The 27208-nt window shown below is 42.6% G+C and overlaps 1 protein-coding gene across 3 annotated transcripts in view; it reads right to left on the reverse strand.

Annotated features, from left to right (window-relative positions):
• Positions 1-6679: 6679 nt before the first annotated feature.
• The window catches only part of TMED8 (transmembrane p24 trafficking protein family member 8), a 41293-nt gene continuing 20764 nt past the window's right edge, over positions 6680-27208 (reverse strand). For 2 of the 3 annotated variants that reach the window (XM_005561892.5, XM_065549135.2), the window contains 5 exons: positions 20879-20960; positions 12630-12759; positions 9728-9854; positions 9205-9510; positions 6680-7772 (listed from right to left, as the gene is read on the reverse strand). In XM_005561892.5, coding sequence (XP_005561949.3) covers positions 7555-7772; positions 9205-9510; positions 9728-9854; positions 12630-12759; positions 20879-20960 — 863 coding nt within the window. In that variant the 3' untranslated portion in view covers positions 6680-7554. Of the gene's footprint in view, positions 7773-9204; positions 9511-9727; positions 9855-12629; positions 12825-20878; positions 20961-27208 lie in introns of those variants that run through there. The other variant, XM_065549134.2, reaches the window with a different exon arrangement.

Consider the following 27208-nt stretch of genomic DNA (forward strand, 5'->3'; position numbering starts at 1 on the left):
ACAGTGACATATTACATCCAGCGTACCCAAACATGAATCATCAATGATCTCCAGCTACACGGAATCTGCCTGGGCTTTTTGTTAGTTGTAGGGTAGTTTCGTGATTACATTAATTTACCTCAGTTGTTTCAGATCCCTTCCTCTTTTATGCTTCAACCTCTAAAATATGTTGCAACAGAAAGCAGAGAATGATCTAACAGGTTCATTTTAGGATCACAGATATCACCGAAGGAAATATTTAAATGCTACCCTTCCCTGCTCAAATGTGAGTCCTTATTCTGCAACAGACACCAGGGATGTGGAGAGGCAGTGGTTTAAAAGATAGCAAAGATATATTATGGTGTCACTTTTGTAAATGAAAACAGGCTGAATTCATATCACCCAGATTACGTTAATGATTGGCCTGGTATCCAAAGTGGAGGTTCCAAATTTGAACAGAGTATGTTCATGGGGAAACGGGCCTCACTGGGACCAAATGCTGACATAAAACTCAGAACTCACTAATCATCACTATAAACCCAGTTTTTCCAATCCCAGTTCCCAGTTCATGATACTCTGCCATGAATTTAAATGCAGATGAAAGATCTATTATTAATCTTATTCTCAATTTTTTTCTTTTTAGTCTTTCTTTACTTTTACAATCTTAATAGATTATGAAATAATTCCTATGGGTTTATAGAATACCTTTCTTAAGGAAGATACATGAAAGACAAAGAATTTAAAATGTAAATCAGGTTCATTAAAATACAACTCAGATGTTACCAGGTGCATAGTGAAAAAGTTTATTTATGACAGATTTGAAAACTCGGAAGAGATGACAAAGAATGCACAAAAGCATCACAAAACTGTTACATAATATAAAACACAAGAACTGAGCTATTTAAAGAAGCACAGCTCAGAATCATCAGTGTAATTGCAGTAACATACACCCAGTGCCACAGGGTGACAAAAATGGTATTTTAAAAGAAAAACCACTCAGCAGGACACAAGAATTAAGTAACAATTTGGTAAGAGCTCTTAGAAATCACAGATGTTGATAGCATTTCTCATGACAGGGGACATGTAAAACAAGCTGACCATAAAAAATGATTAGTTGGGATACTTTTGTATTTTAAAGGAAAAAGATAAAACAGTGACACAGTTTCTCTTCCAGACCCTTTTTGTAATGTCAGCAACAGTACATGATACAGAACAGTAAGGAAATAAGGTCTTTGTGGTTGCCAATTGCTTAAATCTTTACAAAGAAAACATGATCATCTTTCAGTCAACTGATTGATCTGAGTACATGGCACCAAAGAAAGCCCTTCAGAAATAGAAGCTAAATGGCATAAAGTAGTTTAGAAAATCTTCAAACACCTCCCTTTATTCCAATTATCTTTTTCCAAAGTCTGGCTTTCTTATAATCCATCACTTTGATTACAAAACAGCTCTCTTCTGGGAATTTCAAAACACTTCCCGTTATGTTAAGGGAAAATGGCTATGCCAGAGTCATGGGGTACAGGATTGCTTTCTCCAGACTTGACTTCTCTTTAACATGGCTAAATGGAAATAATTTAGCTTGGTTAAATGAAAGCTATTTCACTTAACGGGATAATCTCAGGAGACATGAGTGGAGTTTTTCATGTGGAATTTCTTAGTAAAATGTACTGTTTAGGATATAAGAGAAGGAATTAAGATAATGTTTTCCAGATGATTCTTGGCCTGATCCTAAGAATCAACAATAACAATCAATAGCAAGGAACATTACACATTCAACCCTGAGTGACGAAGAGAGTTCAGGAAGAGAGCCCCTTAAACTCTGAATTAAGGGCTCTTTGGTAATATCATATACTATAATATTTCAAACCAAAACTTCAAAATGGTTCATGATCCTATTTCAGAACTTTAGAAAATATACTTGTCCTCTGGAAGTAATTTCACATATATTATTTTACCCCCAGATAAGCCACAACTACCTGCTTAAAAAATTTTTTTTAAACTATGGAATTAAATAAACATGCATCTCTAGATTTCTAGGGCAACTTTTCATCATATCTTAGAATGAAGAGCCATGACATTAACTCTGGTCCACATACCTGGGGCCTAAAAGAAATCAGGTACATAAAATAGGAATCAGATCATGAGCCTCATTTCAAAGCCAGTGTCTTGCCTTTGGACTCAGTGTGTGAGGCATGCCTATTTGTAAATGACTCCACTATCACTGGCTTTAGTCTATAGTGTTTTCCTAGCTTAGAAATTTCTTACCTTAAGAATTCAAACAGGAGGGGCTTTGTTGGGCCTTCTTGGTTTAGGCAGGGACAATGCAACACTTGAGAGGGAGCAGTGACTTCTGAGCAAAATTCTAAGATGCATTCGATAGCTTTGCTCTCCCCTCCCCCAATACTCCTACCCTTTGCCCCCTCATTTTATTTTGTTTTCACTCCTTGTGATCAATTTTAAAAGACAGTTATCAAGCAGCACAAAACGGTGTAACTTACGCCCCTCCCTTATGCTCCACTAAAACAAGTATCTTATGTAAATATTAGGGTCACTCAACTCCACACCTTAGAACCATTGGGGTTAAAAGGCAACCTTCTGCAGATAAGTGGTCTTAACAAATACAAAAGCAGACTTTAGAGTCTGGGTTTCAACTAATTCTCTCAAAGAGGGACTGAGCAGGACTCAAACATAAACATACTTCCTATAGATTAAGACATTTTATGATAATACCTAATCCCACTGCTTAATATAAGACAGTGTTCAGATTTCACTCTTCCATATACATATTATAATGGGACAACATACACTTTTTTAAAAGCCTGAGTTTTTCTTTCCAAAATAACAAAAATATTCTTTTAAAGTGCATGTATCAATTCATTAAGAAAAAAAACTAAGAATGGTCTAATTCCAAATTGCTACCCACTTCCATGATAAAGCTACCTGTTATCTGAGGATCGAGTTTTAATATCAGAGTCCTGAGGACATGTCATCAAGCAACAGAGGTTAGCATAAAGCCCTTCCGGAGCAGCTTCACAATCACGCCTGTACTGACATGCCAGTTAGTAAGGAAAACAGCAGAGATCATGGCCTGAGGGAAAGGGGAAATATAGCACAGGTTTTGGAAGATGGAGACCAAGAAACAACCTTTTTTTTTTTTTTGAGATGGAGTCTTGCTCTGTTGCCCAGTCTGGAGTGCAGTGGCATGATCTTGGCTCACTGCAACCTCCGCCTCCTGGGCTCAAGAAATTCTCCCTGCCTCTGCCTCCAGAGTAGCTGGGATTATAGGTGCCTGCCACTACGCCCAGCTAACTTTTTGTATTTTGTAGAGACGGGGTTTCACTACGTTGGCCAGGCTGGTCTCGAACTCCTGGCTTCAAGTGATCTGCCCACCTTGGCCTCCCAAAGTGCTGGGATTACAGGCATGAGCCACCGTGCCTGGCCTCCAAGAAACATTTTTATGAAGACCACCTCCTGGGTAACCCCTGTTGAATGAAACAGGTCTGCTAAAAATCCAGGGCTCTCTGACAGAGCTGAGGTTGTCTGTGCAGGGGACATTCTCAACATTCTCTAATTGGACACTTATCAAAAGGAACAGAATGTTAGAGTCATCTTTGCTTAAGAATTGGTAGTTTAAAATTTTTACATTTATGTGGGGAGTGTATGTATACATATATATACAGAAAACCAAAAATAAAATTCTAAGCCCCTCAACTGGCTGAATGGACCCCTCTCTTGGCCCAGGGGATATCAAAGGAACCTGAAAAACTAGTCCCTGGTGGGAAGAAGGGGGTCGGACGTGCCTCATATTACCCTCTTCCCTTTGGAATTTAAATACAACTGACCAGCATTAACATTAAAACAGAGATCTTAAGACTAACCAAACAGACTCTTTGTGGCAATAAAATATCAAATCCCAACCTGACTCTGGTGTAGCATCACATGACAGCAGGCCCCAAAGGAAATTTACCCCCCAATATATTTATTTGACATATTTTGAAATGGCCCTACAAAGCTGTCTCTTGTAGGGGAAATTGCATTCTGTAGAGAATCTATTAGGTCTTTTCTGGAGAGTCTGACACCTTTTAAGGTCTAAAAAGAAATATTCATCATCTGTTCTCTCTGAAGCCTGCTACCTGGAGGCTTCATCTACATGACAAGAACCTCAGCTTCCACAAGCCCCGCTTACTTTAACTTAAGCTGACTTCATCTTTTCAGGTAGAGCTTAACTCTTTCAACCAACTGCCAGTCAGGTACTCTTTGATCTACCTCTGACCTGGAAACCCCCATCTTCAAGATGTCCTGCCTTTCCAGGCCAAACCAGTGTATGCCTTACATGTATTGATTTATGGCTTTGCCTGGAACTTCTGTCTCCCTCAAATGTATAAAGCTGTTACCCGACTCCTTAGGCACGTGTTCTCAGAACCTCCTGAGGCCCCGGCACAGACTCTTAACCTTGGCAAAATAAACCTCTAAAAATATTGAGACCTGTCTCAGATACTTTTTGGTTTATAATATATTTATATTTCTCTTAAGCTGTTTGCTGAATCTTTTCACAATAAAACATTGAAGGAAAAATCAATACTTTAAACATGTCTTCCTTTCTAAAAGCCCCATCTCTCAACAAAGTGGCAGAACTAAAACTAAAGAAATTTAAGAACTCAGTCACTCTGTATAGAGAATTCCAATCTCCTACTATGAAGCACTTTCTTTCAATTGTTTGTTAATATTTATTTGTGCTCTAGGGAACAAGATCAGGATGAAAGCAAACGATTTTTGTTTCATTGTTTGGGTCTATACATTTGGACTGGGAGGGGCTGAGAAAATGACTGTCTCTTAGAATTTGCTGGGCTGTGGGTTCTCAGTAATTACCTGTGCTTCAGTCAACAATATCTTGCCCCTAAAGTTCAATTATTTCAGAAATGTAACGTGAGAATAGTGAATTAGACGGTGAAAATATCTTCTTTAGCTATTTTGTGCTAATGGAACACAGAAACCCCGACTGTTGGTGAAAAACCAGTATGGAATGAAATGTAACCATGCCCAGGACATCAAAAGTGACCAGACACTAACAGGCACACAGAGGCGAGGGGAACAAGTCCCTTAGGCTTCCCTGATGCAACAGAACTAGGATTCCAAAGAAAATAAGCAGAGAATCTCATGATGAAAATCAATAATAACAAGTGTTATCCTTGGGAACTTGCTGTGTATGGCCTGACAGTTTCAATTTGAGAGAAAGGCAGAAGTTAATAATAAACAGGAAAAATAAGCAAGGCTTTTGCTGACTAGAAAACAGCTCAGTAGAAAATTATTTTACAAAGATTATATTCAGTTAGCTAAGGCATGATTCAGCTTCAATGATGCAAGAGCGGTCACTCAGCTATCCAATGGGATGACACACAGCAAATCTGCTCTTCACTGCCTCAACAGACAGTCACTAAAATAATTTCTTTAAAGGTATATAAATTTTGGCCAGTGTAATCCTCTACAAAACACATTTGCAAATATAAAATAATGGAGGTATGATGCTGCTCAGAGAATGGGAATGGTTGGCAGTCCCCAACATCCCATCCCGCTGGGGGCTTTGCTCCGAGGGGAAGAGCAGGTGCAGGATATATTGCCCTTTGATGTGATGTAGATGCTACTAGGGACCCACTGGGAAGAGTCCTGTTCCTTGAGTTATGCTACTGTAGGGACAGACACTTGGTGTGAGGAATCCAACAATGAAGGAGTGAGTCAAAACTAGTCCCTGGTGGGAAGAAGGGGGTCGGACGTGCCTCATATTACCCTCTTCCCTTTGAGTCAAAGGAAACATCACAAAGAAGGTGACTCCTCAGAGGAGACAAAGGACTCTGAAATCCTGGAATCACAGGATATCTCTGATTGGCTAGGCAATTCCTCTGCACTCAATCACCAGCAAATGGTCAGATTCCCTCACAACTTGGGGGAGTGCTGGACTGTACCCCAAACATGGAGTAAGGTGGCATCATCCATCTCTGAAGGGCCACACTCCTTGCAAAGCTGTCACAGGACTGACCTGCAGAAATAAAACCTCATCGCTTCCCAAATTATCCTAAAAATATCATCTTTAACTCCATAAAAGAGGGGGCTTCAGTGGCTCAGAACAGATGGGAAGCCTTCTGAGAAACAGATGGAAACTGTTTCAAAGGCAAAATGAAATGTGCTAAAAAAAAAATAAATATAGTAATAAATAAATCTAATTATTCTTCAGAATTCACAGGCAGTAACAGACATAACACAAGGAGTAAGAGACAGGGAGGTACAAACACAGAGACTGCTGAGGTCCCATCTCACCTCTGACTCCTTCTCCGCCTGGGGGCCGGGCATCTGGTGCTCCGGTGACCACTGGCTGCAGCACCACCTGCACTCTGTGGCACTGCTGAGCCTCAGGAGTGACAGAGTAGGAAATGCTGTCACCAGGGAAATGCAAGCTTTGGTCAGGTAAAGAACAAATACAATGAGCAGCAATAGTGAAGCTTCATGATCACCTAAACTAAGGGACTCTGAACACCAAAAGCTTTAAGCCCTCAATGCAAGAAACCTAAATGCAGAAACTTTGGAAACCTGATTGGGTTTCACTGCATTTGATTCCAAAGCAACATTTCTAAATAGCACTCCTACTCTAAAGACAAAAAATAGTGGTGAGGACTCTGCAGTGGTTTTCTGTTTTTCATCTTCTCTCTCAGATGATACCATTCCTTCTTTGATTACACACACACACAAAAAAATAGTAACACTTGACTTTCAAATATGTGGGTTCTGACATCAGTTCAGTACCTAATTTCCACTCTCTCCACTTTGACTGCCGGTGCCCATGGTAAGGGAAATCAGCTCTTGGAACAGGAAATAATGGAGGCAGTTTTTCTTCCCACAAGATCTTAGGTTACATTGATCATCACTTTAGATTGCATGAAAGTTCTTGCTGTAATGGCAAAAACATAGACTTAGGAAAGAGAAAGGAGGAGGTGTCTACCATCAGGAATAGTAACAGCCCTCCAAAGGCAGTGTGGTCTCCCAGCTATGCAGAGACCAAGAATAACCAGCAGGCAGGAATATGGCAGTGGTGACAGGCTGGATAGAGCTTTCTCCAACCAAAAGATTGGGCTCCTTCATGGACAATGTGCTTTTCCCTCTTCTGGCACCTCAAAAAGTTAAAGAGAGTGGGTGCCACTAAATGCACTGGTTATAAGGGCTCTGGGAGAGGAGAGGGCAGCAATCTGAATGATAAACCTGTGCCAAGATGAATCTATTTTTAAAAAACAACGCCCTGCTTCCTTTCAGGCTTGTGCCCAATGGGTGCCTTCAAGAGGGAATCTGCTGGAGTCTGAAGCAAGAAGAGTATGAGTCAGGGACCACAGAACAGGGGCACTACACCACCACCGGCAGAAGCCAAGAAGGGGAAAAAGCTACATGGGCCAACAGTCAGGCACGCCAGACAGGGTGTGAGGCTCAGGAGCCCCACATGAACCTTTGGCTCTTGCCTATCCCAAACAAGAGGCACCAGCTGGCAGCCTGCTTCAGCCAGCAAATACAGCCTGCCCCCGTCCCAGCAGTCCTTCAGCTGGTGTAGTAGATGTGGAAGTAGAGAGTCTTGTTGCGCAGCAGGGAGTAGGAGTTGTCAAACTTGAGCAGGTAGATGCCCTCACCAGGGTAGTCATGGCTGCCAGCCTGCACGTCTCGGTGGCTGTCCCGCCGGTACACAGGCATGACCTCCCCGTAGCGACCCCGCAAGGAGCTCCTGGAGCCTCTCTCCACATCTCCAGCTGGAACGGGTTCTGCATGAGCAAAATGGCAGAGTGTTTGGATATGTGTTCAGAGACTGCGTAAGTCCTGCCTGAAGGTGAGCGGAAGGACCAGGTGACCCAGTGATTTTCACAGTGCGGGGAGGTTATTGCCGTCCTACAGACAGACATCTGGAAATGTCTGGTGATCTTTTGGTCATCACAGTGACTACTAGGTGATACCTGCATTTAGTACCCAAGGGTCCAGGAATGCTAAAATCAGGATTGCACCTACACAGCAAAGAAGTGTCCTATCCCAAATGCCAATAATGTCTCCACTGAGAAACAATGATTTAGCCTGATAGGAGCCTTCCTAGCTTCAGAAGTGTCTGGACATTTCTGAGAGGGAGAAAGAGATGTTTAGAAGGAAAGATCCTGACATTCTTTCATTTAATAGGTGAAAGGACTAGCTAATGGAGATAGGAATTGCAAATAAACATGCTGTAAAGTGACCCTAGCACCTTCACTTGGCTTCCTGAAAAGCAGCAAATAAGATACAAGGTTCTCCTCTTTCCCAAAGACCTGTAGATTTCCCTGCAGCTTGCTTTTTTTTTTTTTTTTTTTTTTTTTTGAGACGGAGTCTCACTCTGTCACCCAGGCTGGAGTGTAGTGTGGCCCGATCTCTGGCTCACTGCAAGCTCCACCTCCCGGGTTGACGCCATTCTCCTGCCTCAGACTCCCAATTAGCTGGGACTACAGGCGCCCACCACCATGCCCAGCTAATTTTTTTGTTTTTTTAGTAGAGACGGGGTTTCACCGTGTTAGCCTTCTATGAAGAAGCACGTTAAGGGATTGATTGTAAGATTATATAAGAAAATCAGGGAATAAGAGGAATAGGACTAATGCTTAGGACCTAATCTTAAATTACCTGAAAAAATGCCTCTGGGCCATCCTTAGTAGACACTACAGATAGAAACTGGAATGGAGCCCAGAGACCCTTATAAAACTTCTCTGGGCGTGAAGTAAGGAAGTAGCCAATAGTTAGCCAGCTATGAGAGTCTGGGGTAGGGAGAGAATGGGTACCTGTAGCAAACTGTAATCACTCACTTTGGTTCCAGGCCAAGAATATCTCCAAAGTAAAAGAGAGATGTAAAATAATCTCTGGCTTACATGCAACCTGAAAGACCATCCCTCTAAACTGCAGCATGACTCCCCCTCTCTCTGCTCCCGCCCCATCCCTGCCCTCAGGAAGGTGTTGGGAAAACAATGAGGTACTGATGAAAGGAAAAGAGGCTTGCTTTCAACTAAGGCAGCAGTATCAACCTTTTCACAACGTTCTCTTTGGCCTGTACCACTCAGCTTAGCTTGTAATGCTGAGTTCCTCAACTGCTTTCGAAGGAAGAGGAAGACTGGTACAACACAGGAAATGGTCACCAGAAATTAGGTTAAGCCAGAAAACTGCAAATTATGTTAACATTAAATTTACCTTCAATCTCTTCCTCCTCTTCCTCTTCTTCATCCTCATCATCACTGGAATCACTGACCTGCACAGTTATGTCAGTGCTGGTTACAGGGGTCCAGTCAAAATAAACTCCAAAGCCAATGTCATAGTCATCAGTCGCAAACTCCCAGCAGACACGCTTCCCCTCTGGATGAGTAGGTACCCGGATGGTCACCACCTCACCACGCTTCACCACCAGACGGCTGTTCTTCTCTTTGCCCAGCTTGCTTTTGAATTCCTTCACCTTGGCGAAGGTCCAGATGCATGGAGGAGCCATCAGAGGTGGGGAGACTGAAAGGACAGGCAGCTTAGCACTGAGAAACCATGAGGAAACATGAGTACCCCCGGCATTTTGCTAAGAGAGGTTGGCACAGTCAGACATTCTTTCTACTGGCTTCTTTGACTTCCTTTCACAAGTCATTTCCTTTCCTTCTATTTGTCTGTCTGCCTGCCTTTCTTTAAGTATCTACTGGAAACAAACCACCTCCTATACTCCCAAAGGTCTCACCTTTCCTGTGGTCCCCCAGAAGATCTGCAGATTCCAAATCAGCTGAAAGAACATCTATGGCTCCTGTATGTTCAGATTGGATCATAACGATGTCCCCAGACCTCTGTGGAACTTGATACTTGGCCATCTGCACAACAGAACTCTGGTTAAAGGAGTATTAGAGTGGCAGATTCTAATTAATCTTTTTGCATGAAGGCTGCCCCACCCCTGCTCTATTATCTCCACTATCCCCACTCAAAGCTTAATGTACTAGTCAATGTTCCTTCTCTTTCTTCCAAATAGGAGTTGCTAATAAATTCTACTAATTTTTTAAAGTCACCAAAATATTCCATTGTTTAAAGACTGTTTCCTACCTTTTGCAACTTTCCTGCTCCAAACCTTTTATAAGGTCCTTGCCTGCCAACACCCTTGCAGATTGTTGACAGTATTTGCATCGACCATGATTCTGGGCCATGCCTTGGTCTTACCTCACCTGCACAGTACTTCCCTGTGGCTCCTCTCATTAACAGCTCTTGCTCCTAGGGTTTAGTCTGACTCCCACTCTGCCACACAGCCTCCCGCTACAGTTCCCACTCAAGGGTTACTTCTACATTACTGTCAATCAGCTCTCCAAAGCACTGCGGAGACAGAATCTGGTTTATAGTCTTTCTCTCATCCAAAGCCCACCTCAGGCTACAGGTTGTCTCAGTCTTGAAGTCACTAACAGTGTTCTATCAATAGTTACAATTTCACCTTAGACCAGCCCCAGGACTTGCATTTAAATGGTACATTTGCTGCCAGACGTCTGACTTACATGGAAGAATGCAAATGGCATTTGATACTCAAAGCCCTTGCTAACCCATGCAGGAGCTTACAATGTTTCCCTGGTGAGTTTCCCTTCAAATCACTCAGATTAGTGTTCCTGGTTTCATGCTATTATACCTTAATTTCCTGCCCCTTCTCCAAACAGTTGGCAGGCAATTCAACAAGAAATCTATACCTATTGCCCACAGGGGAGAGCACATCAGTGAGTCAGCAATCCAGTTAAGAGGTTGGAATTGTGTTTGTGAGAAATAAATAAATCAACTTTGTAATCCTCCCAGGCTAACTGAAGTGAATCAGACTTTGGCTAGTGTGCTTGAACAAATCCTTCCTTTTCTAAAATGCTAAATAAAGGATTAGGTTGCAACATATTAGCTCCACAGCCGTAGTAAACTCTCTTAACAGCCCTCAGTCTCAGTTTCCTCATTTCTTTCTTTTTTTTTTTTTTGAGACAGAGTCTCGCTCTGTCGCCCAGGCTGGAGTGCAGTGGCGCGATCTCGGCTCACTGCAAGCTCCGCCTCCCAGGTTCACGGCATTCTCCTGCCTCAGCCTCCCAAGTAGCTGGGACTACAGGCACCCGCCACCATGCCCGGCTACTTTTGTTTTATATTTTTTAGTAGAGACGGGGCTTCACAGTGTTAGCCAGGATGGCCTCGATCTCCTGACCTCGTGATTTGCCTGCCTCGGCCTCCCAAAGTGCTGGGATTACAGGCGTGAGCCACCGTGCCCGGCCTCATTTCTTTCTTTCCTTTTTTTTTTTTTTTTTTTTTTTGAGACAGAGTTTTGCTCTTATTGCCCAGGCTAAAGTGCAATGGTGCCATCTCGGCTTACCGCAACCTCCGCCTCCCACGTTCAAGCAATTTTCCTGCCTCAGCCTCCTGAGTAGCTGGGATTACAGGCACCTGCCAACACGCCCAGCTAATTTTGTATTTTTAGTAGAGACAGGGTATCTCCATGTTGGTCAGGCTGGTCTTGAACTCCTGACCTCAGGTGATCTGCCCACCTAGGCCTCCCAAAGTGCTGGGATTATAGGCATGAGCCACCGTGCCCAGCCAGTTTCCTCATCTATTAAATGGAGACACAATGGCACCTATCTCACAAGGTTGTTCTCAGGAGTAAATGAAGTGTTACAGATACAAATGCTTGTAAACTATGAAGTATTATACGAATCTAATTATCACGCCTGGTGTTGCCTTCATTGACATTAATACCAACCATTATTCTAATACATATGCTAATAAATGATAAAACAACCCCACCCCCTACCTCCACGGCAGGGGTGCTGCTACACTATCACTTCCATACAGCTACCTGAAGGGCTGGGGCAGGAGGATCACTTGAGCCCAGGAGTTTGAGGCTGCAGTGAGCCATGACTGCACCACTGCACTGAAGCTGAGTGACAGAGTGAGACCTCTGTCTCAAAAAAAAACCAACAAGGCCGGGTGCAATGGCTCACGTCTGTAATCACAGCACTTTGGGAGGCCGAGACGGGTGGTTCACCTGAGGTCAGGTGTTCCAGACTAGCCTGGCCAACATGGTGAAGCCCTGCCTCTACTAAAAGTACAAAAATTATCCGGGCGTGGTGGCAGGCGCCTGTAATCCCAGTTACTTGGGAGGCTAAGGTAGGAGAAACGCTTGAACCCAGGAGGCGGAGGTTGCAGTGAGCCGAGATCGTGCCACTGCACTCCAGCCTGGGCAACAGAGGGAGACCCTGTCTCAAAAAAAAAAAAAAGAAAAAAAGCTTCTATGGAACTTTATCATAAATACTGAATAGATCTACCACAAAAAAAGCAAGAGCAAAATAGTCCAAAATGACTTCGGGCTCCTCAATGAAGAGGATTTTAGAGAACACATGAAAATTCATTCTAACACTTCGTTTTCTGAATAGGTGCCTACTGGGTGCCAGTACAATGATGGGCCCTGTGGAAGATACAAATAATCATTCTCCAAATAATAATGAAAACCAAGATGCCCTACATTAGAGGGCAAAGAGAGAATTCCGGGAACCACCCTCGCAGTGCTATCTAATTCCAACCCATCCACTATGTGTCCACATTCTGGTGCCTCCCTTCATAAGAAAGAGCCAGAATCCTCCCCCTACCTCATTGAGGACCTGGGCCTGGTCTGCAGGCAGCAAATCCTGTTTCACCAAAGCCTGAGCCTCCAAGGCACCAGCTGCTTTCCGCAGATCTTCCGTGGCATCCTTACTCACTGGAGATACCATCTGTGGCCTCTCAGAGGAAGAGAGCATGTCAATTCAAGGGCTCTTTGAAAAGACGCAATCATCCTGGAGAAACTTTGAAATAAAACAACATTCAAAACACCCCCAGCCCCACCTGCCCCTGGTGTTTAGCTCTACTGTCACTTTAGCCGACCACTGCCCAGCGCTGAATTGGTCCACAGTAAAGTGTTGACAGTGTGAAAACAAAGACTAAGGCCAGGTCAGAAGCCAGGAGAACCATAGAAAACACACAGCTCCATCATCTGAGATGGACTGCTGGTTTGGTTTTTTTTGTCATTGTTGTTTCTTTTATTTATTTATTTTAGTTGACAAAGTGTATATATTTATGACGTAAAATGTGCTGTTTTGATATATGTATGCATTGTAAAATGATTAAATTGAGCTAATTACCATATCCATCCCCTCACATCTCCTTTTTGTGGCGAGAACATTTAAAATCTACTGTCTTAGCAATTTTCAAGTATACATTGTTATTAAGTATTGTCACCATGTTGTACAAAGGTCTCCAGAACTTGTTCCTTCTTCTAACACTTTATACCACTTGACCAACATCTCCCCATCCGACCCTCTGGCCCCAACCCCTATTAACCACCATTCTGCCCTCGGCTTCTATGAGTTCCAATGTTATTCCTCACTCTGGGACCCACAAAATTTTAACCAAAGAATTGTTAGAATCTCAGTTCAGTTCTACACACAAAGCCACTGGCTAGAAGCAAAAGGAGGAGGCCTGCCTAAGGAGGCCTGCCTGGTGGCAGGCACTGGGTCTCACTGCCTCTGTATGCACCAAAACAAACTACAAACTGATGATCGAGGCAACTCTCTGTGCAGTTATCCATGAGGCAGTCTTTCAGCAGGTCTATTTCATACCCTGTCCCCGTCAGTGCTAGCGGTCATCACTTTCTCTCCTTTTTAAAGCACATTAATCAACAATCCCAATGGCTTCAAACACAGCTATGTCAATAGTTGATTGATTGTTTGTTTTTTGACGGAGTTAACCAGGCTGGAGAGCAACGGGGTGATCATGGCTCACCACAACCTCCGCCTCCCGGGTTCAAGCAATTCTCCGGCCTCAGCCTCCGGAGTAGCTGGGATTACAGGCATGTGCCACCACACCCAGCTAATTTTGTATTTTTAGTAGAGACGGTGTTTCTCCATGTTGTTGGTCAGGCTGGTCTCGAACTTTCGACCTCAGGTGATCCACCCGCCTCGGCCTCCCAAAGTGCTGGGATTACCGGCTTGAGCCACCGTGCTTGGCCGTGAATAGTTGATTTTAAAGATGCAAGAGAATGATTTATACTCTCTTCCATTTCCCCTGGCTTCACAAAAACTAGAAAATTAGTGCCAGGTCTGTAGGACAATAACCCAGGCCTTTTGGAAATCTGTTGCCGATAAAAGGTGACATGGATTTTTTCTGAATGACAATTATCAAAGTATGGTCTGGGGACCCTTGGGGTCCCCAGAACCCTTCAGGGGAGTCTGCGAAGTTCAAAGTGTTTCATAATAACACTAAAATGTTATTTCCCCTTTTTTATTCTCATTTTCTCAAGAGTGTGCAGTGGAATTTTCCAGAGACTATATGACATGTGATATTGCAATGGAATGAACTCAGAAGCAGAGCTGAGAATCCAACTGTCTTTTATTAAGCCAAACATTAAAGAGATTTACAATGTCTCTCTTTGTACTACATTCTTTGCTTTGAAAATTAGTTGTTTTTAAGTAAAAACATGTTTTATATATAGCATGTAATGAGTTCATTATTTTTAAATGAACAAATAACCATATTCTAATTTTTCAGTTTTAATTTCTAATATAGTAAATATTGATAGGTATAACCCACACAAACAAAAATTCTTTGGGTCCTCAATCATTTGTAAGAGTATAAAGGTCTGAGAATCCCTCCTTGAGGGCATCATTTCCTTGAAGAGGCTGAGTAAATGTCTGGAAAATGGTAGTATACACCTCATGGGGGAAACAGAAGGAGGCTTTATTTTAGAGTTTATTAGTTTGTTTCTTTCCTTTTTTAACATAAACAAGAAAAATCACTCCTATTTTACAAGTTACCTCTTCAGATAAAACAGCCTTGTTTCGGAATATCTAAAATGACTCCAGCCTACCTCAGGACAGACAAGAGGAGGTCACTCCAAGAATCAGAGCTATGGGATCCTGTTGATCTTTATAGGTTCACTTGGGTAATTCAATGTGAGCTGTAAACTGGCCTAGGCTGTGGACCTATTTTAACACTCTTCAACCCAGAAATTATAGTCCATTTCTGTTTCTTGACACTGTATCATCTGCCTCCTCTACTAGAAAGTAAGCTTGGTGGCAGGCACTGGGTCTCACTGCCTCTGTATGCACAGCACCAGAAACCAAGCCTGCCACCTGGAACTCTAACGCCAATTTTTTTTTTTTTTTTTTTTTTGAGACAGTCTCGCTCACTGGGGTGTAGTGGCATGATCTCGGATCTTGGCTCACTGCAACTCTGCCTCCCTGGTTCAAGCAATTCTCCTGCCTCAGCCTCCCAAGTAGCTGGGACTACAGGTATGCACCACCACACCTGGCTAATTTTTTGTATTTTTAATAGACACAGGGTTTCACCATGTTGGCCAGGCTGGTCTCAGACTTCTGACCTCAGGTGATCCACCCACCTCAGCCTCCCAAAGTGCTGGGATTACAGGCCTGAGCCACCTCGCCCAGCTCTAAGGCCCTTTGCACTCTGACCTCACCTCCCAGAATCCTCATTCTACCCTGGTCCCTCCAGCCACAACAGCCTCTTCAATCCTTGATAGTCCTCAAACACCCCAAGTACTCTCCCACTTGAGAGCTTTTGCATTTGCTGTAACCTCTGCCTAGAATACTCTTCTAGGCCATTAACTCTTCTTTAGTTAACTGAAGACTTCCTTCCGGCAGGTTTTCTGCTGAGAGGTTTCTCAGAGGTCTGTCTATAAAATGGCTACCGCTTCCTGGCCTTGTCACTGTCGTTTTTCTTCACTGCAACTATTACTGCCTGACATGATGTGGAGCATATTTTGTTGATTGCAAGATGCACACCGGCTTTTAGATTTTAACACAACTGAATGACAGGATGTCTTAAAAATTAATGATATCTTAAAAGTGCCGTGGGCCCGGACTGACGTCAAGTCTTTCCGCAAGAGATTTGCATTTGCTTCTGCCAGTACTTAGGAATGCTACCAATCTAAGACGCCTTGAAATTAAGTTCTCTGTTGAGGGTTTTGTTTAGATCATCCTGGCAGAGTGAATTTAGACAAGACACTGGCTAATACCAACTTGTGGTTCCTATTCTCAGAGGAGATTTTTTCCTCCTATGACACAGTGTCAAGTTGGAGACAATCAAGTTTCCTTGCTGTCCTTTTCTGTGTGGGGATTTTTTTCTTTATATTTTCACTGAAGGTCCAGGCTTTTGGTATCCCAGCTCCATATGGGGGTGTCTATTAGACGATCCATCTTAAGCGTTTCTTCCTTTCTTGGTGGTACATGGAAGTACATCTTACAGTTGATGGCAACTTAAGAGTCTATGAAGTATGATGTGTAATTGTTTACTGTCTACTTCCCCCACTAGAACGTAAGCTCCCTGAGAGCAGTGACAGACTCTTTTGTTCATTTGTGGTATCTTTAGTACCCAGAACGGTATCAGGTACATGGTAGGCTCCCAACAAACATCTGTTGAATAAATAAATATTAGCCCCAAAATGTATGTTGAATAAAAAAAATGAACAAGTTAATTTTTGCTTGGGAATAAAAGAGAAATTCTGGATCAGACTATCATTTATAATATTGGAAAGGTGAGGCCAGGCACGGTGGCTCAAGCCTGTAATGCCAGCACTTTGGGAGGCCAAGACGGGTGGATCACGAGGTCAGGAGATCGAGACCATCCTGGTTAACACGGTGAAACCCCGTCTCTACTAAAAAATACAAAAAACTAGCCAAGCGAGGTGGCGGGCACCTGTAGTCCCAGCTACTCGGGATGCTGAGGCAGGAGAATGGTGTCAACCCGGGAGGCAGAGCTTGCAGTGAGCTGAGATCCGGTCACTGCACTCCAGCCTGGGCGACAGAGCGAGACTCCGTCTCAAAAAAAAAAAAAAATTGGAAAGGTGAGACTACAACAGGCTATCTGAATCATTAGCCTGACGTACTGTGTGTGACATCTAAAATTTAGTCTCTTTGTCTTTGTGCATGCTACTCTGAAAAAACATGGTTCTGCTTATTTAAAAAACATATTTTACGGCTCGCTGTGGGGGCTCATGCCTGTGGTCCTAGCTACTCACAAGGCAGAAGTGGGAGGGTTGCATGGGTCCAGGAGCTTGAGGCTGCAGGCAGTTATGACTGCTCACCGTGCTCCAGCCTAGGCAACAGAGCAAGACTATGTCTCAAGAACTAATTAAATAATAAGATTATGTTAAACAGGATATGTGCCACCCATGTAAATTGAATATTCACATTAGCATTTTATGCTCTGGAGAATTAGAAAAGGGTATTTGGGGAAAGATGAATTTCAAATCACTTAATGCTGGTGATAAGCCACGTAAAGGAAAAGTCTCTGCTTTAAGCTTCTGGTTTGTACTGACCTGGAGCAGGGAGGCCATCTCAATGGAGGGGAGAGCCTGGCCAGCCAGCCAGCCTCACTAGAAAAGATAGAAAGTTGTGCCGTTTCCATTTCCAATAGACACATAAGCATTAAGAAGTGAGCCTTAGGCATCACACTCACTGGATTTTTATCTTTGCTCAGCAAATGTTAGAAACAAAAATTAAAAATTAAATCCCTGGCCCTGTGCAGTGGCTCATGCCTGTAATCCCATCACTTTGGGAGGCTAAGGCGGGCAGATCACGAGGTCAGGAGTTCGAGACCAGCCTATCCAATATGATGAAACCCTGTCTCTACTAAAAAATACAAAAATTAGCCGGGGGTGGTGGCGCGCACCTGTAGTCGCAGCTACTCGGGAGGCTGAGGCAGGAGAATCGTTTGAACCCGGGAAGTGGAGGATGCAGTGAGCTGAGATCACCTCACTGCACTTCAGCCTGAGGATGGAGTGAGAATCCATCTCAAAAAAAAAAAAAAAAAAAATTAAGGCCAAGCGCAGTGGCTCACGCCTGTAATTCCAGCACTTTGGGAGGCTGAGGCGGGCAAATCACAAGATCAGGAGATCAACACCATCCTGGCTAACACGGTGAAATCCCATCTCTACTAAAAATACAAGAAATTAGCCAGGCGTGGTGGTGGGCACCTGTAGTCCCAGCTACTCCGGAGCCTGAGGCAGGAAAATGGCGAGAACCGGGGAGGCGGAGCTTGCAGTGAGCAGATTGCACCACTGCACTCCAGACTGGGTGACAGAGCGAGACTCCGTCTCAAAACAACAACAACAACAACAACAAAATTAAATACCTTTGTGTCCAAGGATGTTCTGTGTTTCTTATTTTAAAAAATTTATTGACCCTCCGAAGTACAAAACAGTTCTGTGTACTTTGGTGATGGACACCATAAACACCTTGACTTGATCACCGTGCATTATATACACATAAAAAATGTATCACAGACCCCATGAATTTGCACAAATTTAAAAACAAAACAAAACAACACCTTTGTGCCAAACTCATCACCCAAAGATCCTTCAAATCAGCAGGTACAGAAAAGGGATGATGACAAGAAGATGGAAAGGAGTTCTCCTCAGGAGATTTGATGAAAACATGACTGGTCTCAAACAAAGCCTTGAGGAGGCTACATCTTCTATAGGATTATTATGTATATTAGCTGAGTAGCTCCAGGCATAGAACTCAAAACTCTCTGGCTGGTTATGAGAATCAGCTATAGAGCTGAACAAAACTAAAGCTATGTGAACTTGAGCAAATTCTTGAACTCACTGTTTCATTTGCTTCATCTTTTTTTTTTTTTTTTTTTTTTGAGGCGGAGTCTCGCTCTGTCGCCCAGGCTGGAGTGCAGTGGCGCGATCTCGGCTCACTGCAAGCTCCGCCTCCCGGGTTTACGCCTTCTCCTGCCTCAGCCTCCCGAGTAGCTGGGACTACAGGCGCCCGCCACCACACCCGGCTAATTTTTTGTATTTTTTAGTAGAGACTGGGTTTCACTGTGTTAGCCAGGATGGTCTTGATCTCCTGACCTCCTGATCCGCCCGTCTCGGCCTCCCAAAGTGCTGGGATTACAGGCGTGAGCCACCGCGCCCGGTCCATTTGCTTCATCTTAAAAAAAAAAAGCAGGTATATTTATTTCATGAGGGCTGTTATGAGAATTAAATGAGATAATAAATACACCTAGTACAGTATTTGGCAAAAAGAAATGTCTGACAAAGTAACTATTTCATTACATTATTATTATTTTTATTTATTTATTTTGAGACGGAGTCTCGCTCTGTCGCCCAGGCTGGAGTGCAGTGGCGCGATCTCGGCTAACTGAAAGCTCCGCCTCCCAGGTTCACGCCATTCTCCTGCCTCAGCCTCCCGAGTAGCTGGGACTACAGGGGCCCGCCACCGCGCCTGGCTAATTTTTTGTATTTTTAGTAGAGACGGGGTTTCACCGTGGTCTCGATCTCCTGACCTCGTGATCCACCCGCCTCGGCCTCCCAAAGTGCTGGGATTACAGGCGTGAGCCAGCGCTCCCGGCCTCATTACCATTATTACAGAGGAACATTAAAAAAAAAAAAGGCTATTATAACCAACTATAATTATACTTACTAATCATACAAATTATTTCACATGCAAAAGTAAGAGGAAAGAGCTTCTAAATGGAACTCAAGAAATAACGGATTTTTGAAATACCTTGACATCTGCCACCACTTCCAGACATCAATTTTGTGTGGAGACCACAGGATTACTGGGCAACACTGTCCCATGAACTGATCAGTTGGACTACAATACTCACTAGCTCAGGGTTCTCCAATATACAGGTTTTCATTAGTTATTCTATTAGTGCTTCATGGTTTCTACTCTTTCCAGGGCTCAGTACACCTCTTCTCTTTCTGTTATACATTCTGCTGTCAACGATGGTGGTTGGATGAGATAGGCAGAGAAGGAAATTAAGAAAGACAACCTAAAGGCCATCAAAATGGTTTAATCTGAAAATTACAGAATAAAAAAATTCCAACTGCTTTTGTGAGGGCATATGTATGTGTGTATGCATTTTATAAAACCAAACGTGCATTCTCTTGCAAGTCCACTTGGAATCTCCTTCAACTATTTTAACATTTGAACATGATCTTCAGGAGAAAATAAATGAGGACACTACACTAGACTATTTGTTATAGTTTTATTCTCTGAGAGTAAAGGAAAAATGTACAACCTGAAGTAGACCTGACATTGCCCCTAAACACACTTGAGGGTTGATTCATGACAAAACTATCCACAATTTTTTGTTTTTTTGTTTGTTTGTTTTTTTGTTTTTGAGACAGAATCTCGCTCTGTCATCCAGGCTGGAGTGCAATAACATGATCTCGGCTCACCGCAACCTCTGCCTCCTGGGTTCAAGCGATTCCTCTCCCTCAGCCTTCTGAGCAGCTGGGATTACAGGCATGCGCCACCATGCCTGGCTAATTTTTGTATTTTTAGCAGAGACGGGGTTTCACCATGTTGTCCAGCCTGGTCTCAAACTCCTGACCTCGTAATCTGCCCGCCTCAGCCTCCCAAAGTGCTGGGATTACAGGCGTGAGCCACAGTGTCTGGCCAACTATCCACTATTTTTTTTTTTTTTGAGACAGAGTCACACTCTGTCACCCAGGCTGGAGTGTAATGGCGCAATCTCAGCTCACTGCAAGCTCCACCTCCCAGGTTCACACCATTCTCCTGCCTCAGCCTCCCAAGTAGCTGGGACTACAGGCGCCCGCCACCACATCTGGCTAAATTTTTTTTTTTTTTTGTATTTTTAGTAGAGACAGGGTTTCACTATGTTGTCCAGGATGGTCTCCATCTCCTGACCTCATGATCCACCCGCCTCGGACTCCCAAAGTGCTGGGATGACAGGTGTGCGCCACCGTGCATGGCCCACATTCTTTAACTTGTCTTCCCCCTTAAAGTCACTACCTATTGCTTTCACCAATCCTCATCTCGGAATATGAAACCTCGGAAAGCATTCTATTCAAAGTGGTTACCTGTTGGGTGAGGAACGGGGTTCTGGATCAGTGGCAGAAGCCAATAGAGAGGTATCCTTGTAGTTTTCCAGATCTTCATTCTCTAGAAAACCATAGAGAGAAAGAATTCAATATCTGAGAGGGAACACAATCATAATTATCTTGTACCTTTAAAATAAAATCTAGCAATTTCAACCAAATTCTTCCCAAAAATATTCTGGTATGAACTTTATCCTCTGGGAGGCCCAACACATAAATTATTCAAGTCATCACATCCAAGTATTCTCAGTCATAACTCATTCATAAAAAATAAGTCATTTCTAAAACAAGTCTCCAAAAAGTTAATCCTAATTTAAGAATCATATTTCTGCTAGGTGAAGTGGCTCACACCTATAACACCAACACTTTGGGAGGCCAAGGCAGGAGGATCGCTTGAGACCAGGAGTTCAAAACCAGCCTGGGCTAACAGAGCAAGACCCTGTCTCTAAAAAAAATTAAGGCCAGGTGCAGTGGTTCAAGCCTGTAATCCCAGCACTTTGGGAGGCTGAGGTGAGTCAGGAGTTTGAGACCAGCCTGATCAACAGAGTGAAACCCCATCTCTACTAAAAATACAAAATTAGTCAGGCATGATGGTGCACACCTGTAATCCCAGCTACTTGGGAGGCTGAGGCAGAAGAATCACTTGAACCTGGGAGGCAGAGGTTGCAGTGAGCTGAGATCACACCATTGCACTCTAGCCTGGGCAACAAAAGCAAAACTCTGTTTCAAAAAAAATAATAAATAATAAAAATAAATTTTAAAAAAATAGGGCCAGGTGCAGTGGCTCACACTTGTAATCCCAGCACTTTGGGAGGCCGAGGCGGGTGGATCACTTGAGGTCAGGAGTTCGAGACCAGCCTGGCCAACATGGCGAAACCATGTCTCTACTTAAAAATACAAAAATTAGCTGGGCATGGTGGCATGCGCCTGTAATCCCAGCTACTCAGGAGGCTGAGGCAGGAAAATCACTTGAACCCGGGAGGTGGAGGTTGCAGTGAGCTGAGATCACACCACTGCACTCCAGCCTGGGTGACAGAGCGAGACTCCATCTCAATTAAAAAAAAATTAATAAAAAGAAATCAATCATATTTCTCAGAAAGCAGATGGCTAAATTAGGCAGAACATAGAGGGTAGAGTGGGATGTAAGATAAACTGAATTTAGAGTCAAAGTATAAAGTATCACTTCTATATTCAATAAGCTCAGATCAATGTACCCAAGGTCAGGTAAAGGACTTTTGTAATTTCATTTATTTATTCAATCACTCATTTACCAATGATTTATTAACAACTAGGTGCCCTCAAGGAATATATAGGTGAAATGCATAATGAAGGCCATGTTCTACAAGCTCAAAACAAGCCTATGATTGGCGGGTATTATCACAGCCATTTTTGCAGTAAAGAACTTAAGGCATAGAGACAGGATTCAAATCCAGGCAGTTGTGCTCTTAACATCGGATGCTACTTAGTTTTCTGGGTTATTCATTTAGTCTTTCCTTGAATACTCAGAGAGCATATGGTTTAGTGCATTCAGACAGCCCCTCATTTAACTCCCTCTGTGTAAGACAGCAAGACACTGAAGACTGAAGTTTACTTCTCAATACAAAATGCAACTTAATTAAGTAAACTTCAAACATTGAAAGTTTCAGAGTTTGGTAGCAAAGTCAAAGTGAAAATGGCTGGCAAAATTTTTAATCCAAGCCTAATCTAGTCTCATGTTTTATATGTGAGCGAGATCTATTTTTCTTTTCTTTCTTTCTTTTTTTTTTTTTTGAGACAGGGTCTCCCTCTATCACCCAGGCTGGAGTGCAGTGATACAATTACGACTCTCAGCTTCTCAGCAACCTCAACCTTCTGGGTTCAAGCGACCCTCTCACCTCAGCCTCCTGAGTAGCTAGGACCACAGGCACATCCCAACATGCCAGACTAATTTTTTTTTTTTTTTTTGTAGAGATGGGGGTCTCACTATGTTGCCCAGGCAGGCTGGTCTTGAATCCCTGGGTTCAAGTGATCCTCCCACCTCAGTCTTCCAAAGTGCTGAGATTACAGGCGTAAGCCACTGTGCCCATCTAAGATCTATTTTTCTTTTGGTCAATTCAGTCTCATAGGCAGAAAGACCTTAGAGCTCCTGCCACCCAATTGTTCTCCCAACAAAGAAACTGAGTCTAAGACACTGTTCCCCAGTCTCTGCCACTCTGTAAAGAGGCCCATGAACTGAGGGAAAATGCAAAGAGAAAGTTCTCCCTTATGTTGACATAAGTGAAATGTGCTTTCTAATAAATTCTATTCTTTGACCACTGCTCCCCACAATATCCTTTCCCATATTGACAGCTGGCTGTCACATTTCCACAAGTTCTTTCTCAGGCTGGTCATCTTCATACCACACAGCCTGTGACCATGCTGGCCCCCTATAGCTGCTCCACTTAGTTTGTTCCATTTAAAGAAAGGAGCCAAAATGAACAACTTTTCCAGGTGTGTTCCAATCCGTGCAGACTACACTGACAATAACCTCTTAAAAAGGACACAATATTTCTTGACATAATACCCTAACCAGGCACTAGATTTCTTAACTGCAAACTTACTGTTGGCCTAAATAAGTCAGTCAAGATCTCCAGGGCTTATAAAAATAAACTTTTTCCAAGCCCACTCTCGACTATGCTCTATTTTTAAAACAGACTTTTGGAAAATAATTGACTTTTTAACTTAAAACCAGGACTTTACATACCCTATTACTTATTTCAAATTAACTTTTTGAAATTACACTAATAATGCTTTGTTCATTGTAGAAAAAAGTAAGTACAGATAAGAAAACATTTTGCACTTTATTTCCTTTAAAATAAATTTTTAATATACAGATAATCCATTGTTCACTGTAAAAAAAAATATCAGGAAACACAGATAAGCAAAACAACAACAAACTAACCATAACCCCACCAACCAAAGATTACCACTGTTAACTTTTTTTTAAAAAGACAAAAGAGGGCCGGGCGCGGTGGCTCACGCCTGTAATCCCAGCACTTTGGGAGGCCAAGATGGGCGGATCACGAGGTCAGGAGATCGAGACCATTCTGGCTAACACAGTGAAACCCCGTTTCTACTAAAAATACAGAAAATTAGCCGGGTGTGGTGGCAGGCGCCTGTAACCCCAGCTACTCAGGAGGCTGAGGCAGGACAATCACTTGAACCCTGGAGGAAGAGGTTGCAGTGAGCTGAGATTGCACCACTGCACTCCAGCCTGGGAGACACAGGAAGACTCTGTCTCAAAAAAAAAAAAAAACAAAAAAACAAAAAAACCCACACAAGGTTTCTCTATGTTACCCAAGCTAGTCTCCACCTCTTGGGCTCAAGGGGTCCTCTCACCTTCCCCTCCCAAACTGCTGGGGTTACAGCACAGCACCTAGCCAACTGTTAACATTTTGATGTATATCCCTTGAGAAATACATTTATACATATATACATACAAATACGTATGTATATGTATTGTGTGTGTGTTTGTGCGTTTCTGAAAGGACATGCACTAAACACTGTTTTGTTTTGTTTTTTTTTTTTTGAGACATAGTTTTGCTCTGTTGCCCAGGCTGGAGTGCAATGGCATGATCTCAGCTCACTGCAGCCTCTGCCTCCGTGTTCAAGTGATTCTCCTGCCTCAGCCTCCTGAGTAGATGTAATTACAGGCACACGTCACCATGCCCGGTTAACTTTTTGTATTTTTAGTAGAGACGGGTTTTCACCATGTTGGACAGGCTGGTCTCAAACTCCTGACCTCAGGTGATCCACCCGCCTCAGCCTCCCAAAGTGCTGGGATTACAGGTGTGACCCACCGTGGCCAATAAACACTTTTAATGAACATATTTCAGAGTCAATAAAGATAGGGCTGTATCATAATTTTAAATGGCTACATATTATCCCATATGTTGTCCCATTATTTCTTTAACCAATTCTTAATCTTCTACTGGTAGAGCTAGTGCTTATTCCAAATCTTTCATTGTTATAGACAATGATGCTGTATCTTTCATTGTTAGAGATAATGATGGTCTATTAGCAGTATCTACAACGCTTTCTTGAGAACCTCCCCTGTCAACAGCCTTGGAAGTGGTAGTTCCTATGATGAAGGTACATTATGTTGGCCATAGTTCATTGGTTTTGGGTGAGCACCCGACCAAAAGTCAGTCCAATTCTCTTCCGTAAAATCTGGAGTTGGTATCCAAGACAGAAACAGGCTGGGGAGAACCTTTGTGAGTTTAGGAGCTGAGCCTGCCTTTTGGGAGAAGCCTTCACAGGCCATGTAAAAGCAGATGACTAAGCAGAGAAGATAATTTTCAAAGAGAGTACAATGATGCATTCAAGTAAAGGGAAAGAGAAACAAGGGGACCTCTGGCTTTAGGAGAGAAACAGACCAGAGAGGCTACTTTGTAACCCCATGAAGTTCAAGTGTGTTCCTCCAATTGGAGTCTGTAAGAAGCCTTACATACTAACAATGAGCTCTTTTCTTCTTTTTATTGTGAAATAAACCACATATATGAAAGACTGCATGGAAAGAAGATACAGAGCTAAAATATTAATAATACAAATACCTGCATACCTACTAACTAGGTGAATTATTAGTACTTTAGAATTCCCCTGCCCAATGCCCCTTCCTATCCTATATTCCCTGTTCCAAATTCTGAGTAAATTATTCCTTGTTATTCTTTATGTATTTTAATTAATTACTGCTGTTTAAAAACCTTTTTTATTGTAGAAAATGTTAAACATATACAAAATCACAAAATTATATAACAGTAGAACGAAGACTCATGCACCCTACCTATCTTCTCAACAAGATTTTATTTGGCCTTTTTTCCTCCATGCCCTACCTTCTTGGCCCACCAACAGTGGATTACTTCAAACAAAGCCCAGACGTCATTGTATCTACCACTACATTCATTTACAACAAATCTCTAAAGAAAAAGACTTTCAACACAGGTACAACAACATTATCATTCCTACAAAATTGGCAGTTCCTTAATATCATCTCATACCCAGCCCATGCTCAAACTTCTCCAAGTTGGCTCCCAGAATTTCTTTTTAGGAGCTGGTTTGTTTGAATCAGAATCCAAATAAGGTTCACACATGAAATTTACCTTATAAATCTCTTAATCTACATTAATCTTCACCACCGTGGGTCTGTATACAATATATTTGTTGAAATTTTTAAAAGCTGATCTGCAGACTTTTCAAACATTCTGAATTTGGCTGATTACCTTTCCATGGTATCACTTAACAGATTATTTTATGCACTCTATTCCTATAAACCAGTCATAGATGTAGAGCTTCACTGTCCAGGATAGTACTTACTAGTACACGCGGCTAAATTTAAAACGTAAAATAATTTAAAATTCGGTCCACCCATCTCAACCAGCCACATTTCAAATACTCAATAGCCATGAGTTGCTAGTGATTACTGTTGCCAAGGAGCATGTTTTCACCGTCAAAGCAATTCTACTGGACTGTGCTGATCTAGAGGCTTGACTCAATTCAGATTCAGTTTTGTTCTTGAAAGAATACTCCAGAAATAACATTTGTAATTCCTATTGTATTACACTAAGAGGCACATAATCTATGGTTATCACAAGTTTAATGACAAAGATTAGTTTCATGCTTTCAGCCTAATCCACCATCCAGCTCCTCATTAACCCTGCACCTAGTGGCTTTAGCAGGCATTGATGATCCTTGTCTAAAATAGATACAGGATTTCATTAAAAACTAGAAAATGACTTTTCCAATTCCAGCACTTTCTACAGTTGTTCTTAGTTGGAATTCTACTAAAAACAAAACAAAACAAAACTTCCCCTCACCAACTATTTGGCTACTCTGACACAGGCATAAGAGAAAAGAAGGATAAAGACTTGATCCTTCACCAACTGAGTTAGAATCATAACAACCTCCAAAGGTAACCAATGATTTGTTTTTTGAAGTATTGTTAGAAACACACGAATTTTAACATATTTTATGTGCTTCGAGTTTTCCTAATTTTGGCCTGTGGGAGCTCCTTAAAGTTGGCTCTTGTGTCCTTTTAAGATGATACCAGTGGTCTTGCTTATAGCATAAGTCCCAAGCTTTAAAATCTTATAAATGCCTGTCCTACACTTGGAATCAACTATTTCTCTAAGGAGCCCTGGTTCTTTTTCATTAGAAATTGTATTTAAAGGCTGGGCATGGTAGCTCACACCTGTAATCCCAGAACTTTGGGAGGCTGAGGTGGGTGAGTTGGAGACCAGCCTGGCCAACATGGTGAAACCCCATCTCTACTGAAAATACAGAAATTAGCTGGGCATG

The sequence above is a fragment of the Macaca fascicularis genome, chromosome 7 (assembly GCF_037993035.2).
Source record: "Macaca fascicularis isolate 582-1 chromosome 7, T2T-MFA8v1.1".
Lineage (NCBI taxonomy): Eukaryota > Metazoa > Chordata > Mammalia > Primates > Cercopithecidae > Macaca > Macaca fascicularis.